Source organism: Arachis duranensis, unplaced genomic scaffold (assembly GCF_000817695.3).
Source record: "Arachis duranensis cultivar V14167 unplaced genomic scaffold, aradu.V14167.gnm2.J7QH unplaced_Scaffold_52197, whole genome shotgun sequence".
In the NCBI taxonomy this organism is placed as follows: Eukaryota; Viridiplantae; Streptophyta; class Magnoliopsida; order Fabales; family Fabaceae; genus Arachis; species Arachis duranensis.
Window position 1 is genome coordinate 30,320 of NW_026264945.1, and position 10,000 is coordinate 40,319.

The following is a 10,000-nucleotide window of genomic DNA, read 5'->3' on the forward strand; positions in this document are numbered from 1 at the left end:
TTTCCCTAAGGCTTTAGTTGCTTTGTCCTTGCTAAGCCTATAAGCGCCTAAGTGATTGTGAAGTCTGATTTGTTCCCGAGGGATTCTAATAGACTTTCTGGACTCCTCCTTTTTAGCGAGTGTAGGATTTATGTTACAGGTCTGGGGTTCCCGTTATCACTAGTCTTAGTGCCCCTAGATTCTATAAATCTTCTTTTGGTGGACTCTGAGGCTATGTTATAGTAGGAATGCTTGCTGGCTTGCACTTTATCTTAGACGTCTATCTCACTGTGAAACTCCTAGTTCTAAGACTAGGGATCCGTTGACTACGCATCTTCATCTGTATTTTGATGATAGTCATATGGACCCAGTGAAGCGCCGCTGTCCCTATGACTTTTGCTCTTAGCTGCAGCCCTATCAGGTATGTTTGTTGGTTTGTATCTTGTTTGTTTATGATCTCCTGCTTTGTCGTTACTTCTCGCGATGTCTATAGCAAGGTAGTCAGCAAATCGGACATAATATATTTCTTCTACACATGGGCAGGGCGAACACATCTAAGCGATTCAGCATTCGTAGGAATGGGGAATAGAAAATAGAGTACGAAGGGACTAGTTTTAGAACTTTTATTAGTCAGCTAGGAATCAACAGGATGTCATTACTTTAAAGCTGCTAGCTTAGCGAATCCCCTTTTTGTATTGGTATCAATGCACAAATGCTCATCTCTATCTGTATACATTGCTTGATTAATGCAATCATCTTGCTTCGCAACCCCCCCTTCTGTGTCAATCGATCGTGTCCTGACTTAATCCATTATCTTCCCTTCCTTAGTAACGGGCAGCAGCAGAAGTAAATAGACAGCTATAAGTCAATATGCGCGCTATCTATCTTTTTTCCCCTATCTCTTGCAATCACTCTTCTGTCAACTGGAGAGTATCTGCTTTCTTTACATGACAGTTTACCGACTCAACCCATCATTTCTACCGGAAAATGGGACTACATATCAGACATTTTCAGCTGGAGCTGAGCGAGGATCGGATTCTGAGACTCGAAACAACTCGGCACTTGCATCGGTGAAATAACGTATAATAGATATACCTGGAAATCGATGCTTTCTGGCCCCTCACTTCCGGCTTGATTAAGAGGTTGAGGGCGCCTCCCCTCTCTCTGGAGTTCGCCGCTTTCTTCCTGTGAGTGAATCCTATCTCTTCCATATGTGAAATTTTCCTTTCAAGCAACCACATTCATTCAGCAGTGACATCGAAATGTGAGATTGAAGCCTTTTCCTTCGCATTTGCTTGTTAACAACGAGCCAACCTTCTGAGGGTTAGGTGAAGGTCTCGTTCCTGGACTGTCCATACATAAGAATAGTATTATTTACCGTAGTAGCAACAATTAGAATTACTAATTAATTATATAAGTAATAATCCATCTGGAAAGACAGCATTAGATACCTCAGAACTAAGAAGAATGCCAGCCGATGAGCATAGGTAAGGGATGACAAGCCTTATTTAGGACAGGAAGGAAGAGAGCATTACGAATTGCCCTATTTGATCTAGTCTCTTCCATTATCAATACCCGTACATACAAAGATCGTTGTAGCAAAGTACGAGGCACATTTCCTCCCGAGCTCACATTAGTTCTTCAGTGGGTGAGTTTTACATTTATCATAGCTCTATCTAAGATAAAGTAAGTTAGAGTGGTCTGCTCCTCTAACTAGAAATGAAAATGTCGTAAGTAAGAGAAAGGAAGTTGATCTGCCTTTCTTCGCGCTGACTCTGCGTAAAGTGAGATGTGTGATAGCTGGCATGGGACTGTTTACCAGCAGCTAATTGTTCATCATGCTTTCTCTGTGTAAAGTGCTGATAATTCTCCTTCCTAATGCTATCGGCTTCCTCCCTGGTACTGTATGGGCCGAGCCTAGCTCCTGGGTAGGGGACAGCATATAGCGGCGCGACACGCGCGTGGAAGCTCTCGCGACTCTTCCCAGTTAAGTTTGCTTTGTGCATCTTGTCTTTCCCAATTCTTTCTTGGTTGATAAACCCAACCGGCAATTGACAACAAACAAGTCTCCCCTTTTTGGTTGGGAGCAGAGCTCTTTTTGAACGGTTTCTGTCATGTCTCCACTAATTCCAATTTTGGGTTCCGTAGTTGGTGCTTTTGTAGGACGGTTGCTCTATTTTGGATCAGAACAAAGCAGCAGTCTAATGACTATCCCCCTTTATGGGATAGTCTTGTTTTTTTGTTGTGCGCTCCGGGGTTTTTTTGGGGTCTCATTAACTAGACGTTATGGAAGGGGACTCGTCTTGGTTATCGATACGTGCCTTTATTTTCTGGTCGCCTTGTATCTTGGTTCTTTTAGGATTTATACGGGCTTACTATTGCTTTCAATTATTTGTCCAGTAGTTTCGAACGAAGGAGGTGTAATCCTTTCTATGGTTTCGGGGGATGGTTCGGCGTCCAGCGTGAACCAGCCGACGCCTACCTATTCCACACAGCCGGGCTCGTCCTCCGAGACGGGGGATAATGTAATTCCTCCTTCTCCAGGAGAAGGGCCGTCCCATCAAGGGTCTGTTGTGCGAAATGAAAGCTTGGAATCGTCAATGCGATTTCGCATTGTACGGCTCGAGCTGGACAATAGCCCCTATTTGCTGGATAAGGCAAGGGGAGACTATTGGGCTCAAATAAGACATGAGCTAGATCATGTTTCCTCTCAGAGGGATTCTAACTCCCTTCTTGAGTTTGAAAACCGGGATCTCCGGATCCGGGAGCAGAAACATGAGTGTTTCCGTCTTTTTAATAGGGTGCTTTCTGAGCACCCTTACTTGGCCGGCCAGGCCCCCTACAAACCTAACGAAGTCTTTGACGACTTCTTGGACGAACGGCGGGAACTGCTGGACAAACAGGCGAAAGAGCCAGTGGTGGAAAAGGACAAGAAAGAAATAGCTTTCTTGGAAGGACTTCGTATGGACCTTCAGAATAATGGTCCCAATACTATCCTCCCCATCTTTAATCCCACGTCAACCTCAAATCGTTAAGAGGCCCACACAAGTTGATACTTTATCAATCAGGCTACTCCCCGAACATGCCTACGGAAGGTAGGGGAAAGTAAGGACCAGATGAGCAGCTTCTAATGAATTGGGTAATAATAAGTGGGCTTTTTGTAAAAAGATGAGGGAGATTCTGAGTAAGAGATTCGTGTCGGAGAAGCGAAATATACGAGATCACAAACGTAGATTGCTCGCGACTAAATATGAATTGAGACGAAAGCTTTATAAAGCCTTTTGTAAAGATTCGGATCTTCCTAGTGATATGCGGGACAAACTTCGTTATAAGTTGTCCAAGTTGCCAAGAAATAGTTCCTTTGCACGAGTCAGAAACCGATGTATTTCCACGGGTCGCCCTCGTTCCGTATATGAGTTCTTTCGAATTTCTCGTATCGTTTTTCGTGGATTAGCATCTCGAGGTCCTTTGATGGGCATAAAGAAATCGTCTTGGTAGCAACCGCCAAACCAATAGAACAAGGGTTAGGAAGCTGGTCCGGCTAATCCACCCCAAGGGGTGGTCCCCTATCCATATCTGCCGGATGAAGTGATAGGAGGGGATTGTGTTGGATCCATACAGCATCGCCTTTTGGATCACAATACCACTCCATCGGCCCCTGAGATAGAGCTAGCCCGATATCAGGCCGAAGACCTATTGAGGTCAAGGAAGGTGGATATTATCCGCCAAATGGCGGGCCTTGACCCCACAGGCGATTGGATGGGGAAAGGAGCGAGAGCTCTCGATAATCCTCGTACCGCCCCCTTCTTAGTCAAGGGAGCTGCTCCTAGAAAGGCTCTATGCCCAACGGGAGGAGCTGCAGCTACAAGGGCAGTATTCGGCTACCTATTCCGAATTAAAAGGGAGGGTGCCCCAACGGATTATTCCGGATGAGCACTCTTCCGCTCCGCGGGCGTAGCCTGTTTGGGGGGGGGCCTGATGACCCGAAAGTACCAGTTGGCAGGCAACGTGGGAAAGGGCTTTCTTTATTTAGAATATGGGGAAGGACGTTGCACACCCCCTCGGTACAACTTTCGTAAGTAACTCAGCGCTCCATACGGGGAAAATGAAAACAGAATTCGTTCGCCTCCCACATGTTCAATCTTTTTTTAGCGGTTTCCCCAGAGATCTTTATCATTAATGCAACCTCCATCTTGCTCATTCATGGAGTTGTATTTAGTACCTCTAAGAAATATGATTATCCACCGTTAGTCAGTAATGTGGGTTGGCTTGGATTACTTAGTGTTGTGCGCCTAGGAGGGCAGCGCGCTTTGGGATGCGGAGGAGCGAAGCAGCTCGAACGAATGTGAGAGGAGCGAAAAAAGCCCAGCTCCCTAACCTAATGCGGCACCGGGTTCGGACCGCAGGGAACCGTAGCATGGGAGGACGTCTAATCCTTTTGCAGCCGCAAGGCTGGCTAATCGTACGCGGCTGGCTCGAATACCCCAGGTTCTGGAAGGCACATGAGTCCGAACGCTATGTTGAATGTGCGACCGACACTACGTAGGTACCTGTGCAGGTGAGGCGTCGGTCGGTCCTAGAAACGGCGGCAGCGGCGCGAGGAGTTAACGACCGGGCGTGCTGCAACCTAGGGATCACCAGGCAGCTCTTTCGCTCTATAGGGATCGGGGGGGCATAGCACAATTCTTCTCGGAGGAGGGTTGGTTTGCCCGGGTGACTGATCCTGCCATAATGTACTCCTACCTACACGCACTGGCAACCGAAGTCGAGCATACATACGACGATCTTCATGCGTGAATAGCCGGGAGGAAAGAAAGGGCGGTAGATGATAATGAAAAAGGGCGCCGCGTCTGGACGGGCGGAATGGATAAGCGAAAGGCGCCATGCCATGGAGTGAGGAATATCCTAAGTCTCATGTAAGACAACTAAATGCACCTCGAGGTGCTGCCGAGGAACTGGGGGACCTTCTCGAGCACAGGATAGGCGAGAGATAGAGCTAGCCTATTCGTTATGGGGAATCTATGCTCCAGGCCGAATAGAATAGAGCTTACCTCCGGCACCTGGCTTTCTCCGGCGCATATTAGCTGCGCTTAAGAGGCCGGTTTGGCTTCCTCTCTGGCGGCCACTTTCCTTACCTTACCCACGCTACACTCCCACTCCAAGCTACGCCTGCTGAGCAAGATGCATTGCTATTTCCTCTTCTGTGGACGCACCGGAATATGATCCAGGACGAGAAGAGAAAGACTTTGATGGCGGGCTTTATCTCGTAAAGCCAAAGAAAGATGCCCCAAGACAAGGGGGGAAGGAGACATGATCAATAGAACCTGGCTGGATCCGGGCTGGGATAGTGACGCCCATTCCTAACCAGTTTCGAAAAGGTTCGCTCATGCTGGAGGGAGCATCCCCACTTAGTGATCGGTCCGCTAGTTCGCGCAAATCCGAATAAGTTATCACGGACGAGCCACATGCAGGGAAACTTGCACGTGTGGTTCTGGCCGGGCTTTCCTGAGGTATCTAATAACCTTGCTTCTGCTCGCCGCTGGCGCACCTCTCCTAACTATTGCCCATTTATTCCGGAATAATCTTTTTAGGAGGGATAATTTTACATATTTCTGCCAAATCCTTCTATTATTAAGTACGGCTGGTACCATTTCGATGTGTTTCGATTCTTCCGAACAAGAGAGGTTTGATGCTTCTGAATTCATTGTATTAATTCCACTTCCTACTCGCAGTATGCTCTTTATGATCTCGGCTCATGATTCAATTGCCATGTATTTAGCTATTGAGCCTCAAAGTTTATGTTTTTATGTGATGGCAGCATCAAAAAGAAAGTCTGAATTTTCCACGGAAGCCGGCTCGAAATATTTGATCTTAGGTGCATTTCCCTCTGGAATCTTACTGTTTGGGTACGACCGGACAACTACCGATATCTAAAAATCTCCTTTCTTAGCTTAGAATGTTGTTGTAAAATATATATCGTAAACTATCGGATCGGGTATTACTTAGATGTGAAACTTGCAGACCTCATTGGTGGGGGGAACGAAATAAAAAAGAATATATAGACTTGTAGAGACCCTCTATGTAGTTGTCTATCTGAGGCGATCGATCTACATCTTTCCTCATAGCCCTGGGGGTCTCGATCTCCTACGTGCGAAATCTGAGGGACTACTTCCTATGGAGATTCCCCTTGGTCTAATTCCACGCCTTATGACGAAAGGAGAGTCGGCGTGGCGTAAAGTGAAGATTGAGGGATTTAGATAGAAATTCCCTTCTGGGGTATTCCGAAGGTGTAACCTAGGCAACGAAAGAAAAAGGGGCCCGATACTTCAACTAGAGGAGCGACCTGTTGGTTCACCAAACCCCAACCCAGCATCACACGTTCTCCAGGTCCGAAGGGATCCAGTGCCCAACTACCGACTCCTTCCGGAATTGCGTTATCGGAGCCGAGCCAGGAATGGCCGTTAGTGGACACCCACCACTTTTCACCGGTTAGAGAGGCCCTCTTTAATACATTAAGAAAAGATGTTCACAGGGGCCAGAAAGACTCGGTCATAGGAACTTAGACCGCCTACGCGCTGGTAAACGAAAACCACCTCGACCGGATCAGAGTAAACAACAATGTCGAATCAGGCCGCCCCTTGCCTTGAAAGAATTCACAGGCGGCCACCTGCTTTCCCAAAATCAATGAGGGGAGATCTGCTGCTTACTGCTCACGGAAACATCCGACCTATACTATAGTCAAGTCGTCCGCGTATCTTTCTGATCTCTCTGCCTTCTATTTATCAGATTATTGGCTTTGACCAATTCAAGGTGAAAAAAAGGGGTTGGCTAAAAAAGGGGAAGAGAGGATAGCTTTGGGGTACGCTCACTTCTGCATTTTTGTTTAGGTTATCGAGATTATCAATCGCTCTTTTTAGTGGGGAGGAATAGTGCGTGAATGGCGGTTCTCAGACGAGGGAATCGTTCCTCTCAAAATAAAGATATAGGCTAGAATGAATGCTTCTATCAATAGAGCTTTCACGTCTGCGTATAGAATCGTTCGTTTTTTTGCCCCTTCCATTCCGTTCTTACTATATCATGGGCAGTTGGGTTGGAATCCATGTGATGGTTCGAGAGTGGTTGCAAATATTCTTCGCATCCATCTTCGGCCTTGTGTTAGAAATGTCCCGCGGGACTGAGTTAGTGGTCGAGTCGTTTTTGGTAATTGACACCCGTCGCATTAGTCTCAATTCATATGTTACCATTCATAGTGAAGTAGCCCTCTTTTTTATGTCTGAGTGCCTTATTCTATCTATCAAAGCCCTTCTTTGTCTATAGCTCGGGCCCTACCTGACGAAGGCCCCATGGTCTGCTTTGATTTTCTCGAACAGTGCCGGCCCGCATCAGGGACTCTCGTGCGAGCCATACGACGTTCCCAGGCAGGAACTGCTCCTTTCCTTTTTCTCCCTATTTAGTTCCTCCCATCCCAGGCGTTGATCTCGCAACGGCCCTCCAGCATGTCCTCATATCGCGTCCGTCACCACAGCTGCCCCAGATAGATACATTGTTTGTTGCCATTGTGACTTGGTCGTCAAAAGGGGCACAAACAGAAAGTGCTTTTCCATATCCCAAAAGTCCCAATAATGGGGAACTGGCCTTAGCATCTCGGGTGCCAACGAATGCCTTTGGTTTCGCTTGATTCGAACCATCTCCGTCGAGCCACTGCTTATGGCCTTCTGTAGTATGGGGACCTCGCCCCTATTCTCTAAAGCTTGCCACCCCGTGGAAGGTCACACAAGAAGGCTATTCGACCGACAGTAGGAATTAGTGCGTGCTGAAAAATGGACTTTTCTTTCTAAGTGAAGGGCAGGAGAAAGAATCATGCATCTATCTCGAGTTGCTCCCTTGAGCGATCTATCCCTGGTTTTGTGACGTCGAGTTTGCTCTATTCTCTCGGGCTCCTATCAAGCTTCGCTTCGCGCATGATAGCGGCATTCTTTTTTTGTTTTGGGGAAGGGCTAGTGCACCTCACCCGAGGTTCACGTCGCTAGGTCAATTCATGCTTCGACGCACTCCCGCCTCGTGTTTTCGACAGAGTGTTGTGCCATACTTCGAGAATGACACGGTTCGGAGGAAGTCTAACTCATTTGGGTGAAAACTCCTTCTTCCAATCCCGTAGAGAGGCCTGGAAGAATTGATTGAGAATAACAAGACGATTGACCAATTGAATTAAATAAAGACATCATGCCCTAGACGCGAAGGTGAGTAAGAGAGCCAGGTGAATTCTGCGAAGATGGAAGAGCAGACTTCTGAGGAGACTGGAAGCCTATAAATAATAGGAATGGCGAACTGGAACCTCCTTGGCATAGAAGCTGTGAAAGAATAGGCTCCTTGAGTCATGCTACTGTACCTTAGGCATCTCTAATTTATATGAACATTCACCTTCGAAGCTGAGAAGCTGAAGATGGATATCGGGCTCTGGGATTAGTATTTAGTATAGCGGCTAGTCTCCGGGTCTCTTGAATAGGTAGGCTCAGTACACTAAGGAAGCTTGGTCTGCTTAGGGCGGTTTTACCGAGAAAAAAATGAGATGAATCTGGGAAAAGCCTTGACTTTAGGACTAGAGGGTGGGCTTTTGCCCGGCTTACTGAGACTCCGTTCTCATTATACTCAAATAGAAAGAAGTTGGTTCCTTGACAAGGTGGTCCTATCCTAGGCTTAGAGCTGAGCTAGACCCCTACCCCAAACTTATTTCGGAATGATTTAGAGAGCTGCGAATCAGGCTTTCAGACTGGTGGCAAGCAGGGCAAGAAGATAAAGTCCTGACCCTAAGCAGATTTTTGACATCTTTCTCGCATCCGCTTTCAGGTTTGACATGACATTAGAGCTCTCGTACTTAGTGACGAGTTCGAGCCTTAGAAGCATGCGAAGGAATAAGGTCTGGAATAAGTCTTGTATGAGTCCTTTAATCGAGTCCCTCTTCTTTAATAGGTGCTTTCAAGTAGAAGTAGCTGGTTTTTTTTTCTTTTTACGCCAAAATATCTCCGCCTCCCCATTCCTTTATCAAAGTATAGTACTTATGGGCGCAAGTCAGTCTCTTCAAGTGAAAGCACACTTGCGGGCCGGTGTGAGTTAGAAAGTGTTAAGTGAGTCTTTCTTTTGCAATCCCTCTCACCTCGAAAATGAATGATTGATGGAATTTTCATTATGGAATTCTCTGTAAGAGCTGCGGAACTAACTACTCTATTAGAAAGTAGAATTACCAACTTTTACACTAATTTTCAAGTGGATGAGATCGGTCGAGTGGTCTCAGTTGGAGATGGGATTGCACGCGTTTATGGATTGAAGGAGATTCAAGCTGGGGAAATGGTTGAATTTGCCAGCGGTGTGAAAGGAATAGCGTTGAATCTTGAGAATGAGAATGTCGGAATTGTTGTCTTTGGTAGTGATACCGCTATAAAAGAAGGAGATCTTGTCAAACGCACTGGATCCATTGTGGATGTTCCTGCGGGAAAGGCTATGCTAGGGCGTGTGGTCGACGCCTTGGGAGTCCCCATTGATGGAAGAGGGGCTCTAAGCGATCACGAGCGAAGACGTGTCGAAGTGAAAGCACCTGGGATTATTGAACGTAAATCTGTGCACGAGCCTATGCAAACAGGGTTAAAAGCGGTAGATAGCCTGGTTCCTATAGGCCGTGGTCAACGAGAACTGATAATCGGGGACCGACAAACTGGAAAAACAGATCCATGATTATTCGGCGAATAGCCCAATAACCATGGGGTTTATTGTCAGCTTCCATCGTGTCATCCACTGGTGCTTGTATAGGAGCCGGCTGCTCCACCTCATAATCACTGCCAATGGATGGTAACGACGGGACAGACGGAACTGAGCCTGCTGGTAAGGGTGGCGGGTCATAAGGGACCGATGGAAAGGACTCCCAAGGGGAGTTTGATTCCCTCGGATGAGACGTCCCCCATCTCATTCGAGAAATAGTCCCACTTCTGATTGCAGTAAGAAAGGAAAAATACTGCTACATAGCCGC

At 46.8% G+C, this 10,000-nt stretch overlaps 2 protein-coding genes across 2 annotated transcripts; both read left to right on the plus strand.

The window, feature by feature from the left end:
* Window positions 1-2,411: 2,411 nt before the first annotated feature.
* Window positions 2,412-3,014, plus strand: LOC107472331 (uncharacterized mitochondrial protein AtMg01280-like). The gene has a single exon (XM_016091853.1). It carries the CDS (start codon window positions 2,412-2,414, stop codon window positions 3,012-3,014), a length of 603 nt encoding a protein of 200 aa, XP_015947339.1.
* A 4,541-nt stretch (window positions 3,015-7,555) lies between these two features.
* On the plus strand, window positions 7,556-9,708 carry LOC127744512 (ATP synthase subunit alpha, mitochondrial-like). The gene has a single exon (XM_052256639.1). The coding sequence runs from the start codon at window positions 9,145-9,147 to the stop codon at window positions 9,706-9,708; it is 564 nt and encodes a 187-aa protein (XP_052112599.1). The 5' UTR covers window positions 7,556-9,144.
* The last annotated feature ends 292 nt before the right edge of the window (window positions 9,709-10,000 follow it).

Excerpts from the sequence above, each read along its gene's own strand:
- LOC107472331 (XM_016091853.1), top strand. The coding sequence starts at position 2,412 with ATGGTTTCGGGGGATGGTTCGGCGTCCAGCGTGAACCAGCCGACGCCT.
- LOC127744512 (XM_052256639.1), top strand. The coding sequence starts at position 9,145 with ATGATTGATGGAATTTTCATTATGGAATTCTCTGTAAGAGCTGCGGAA.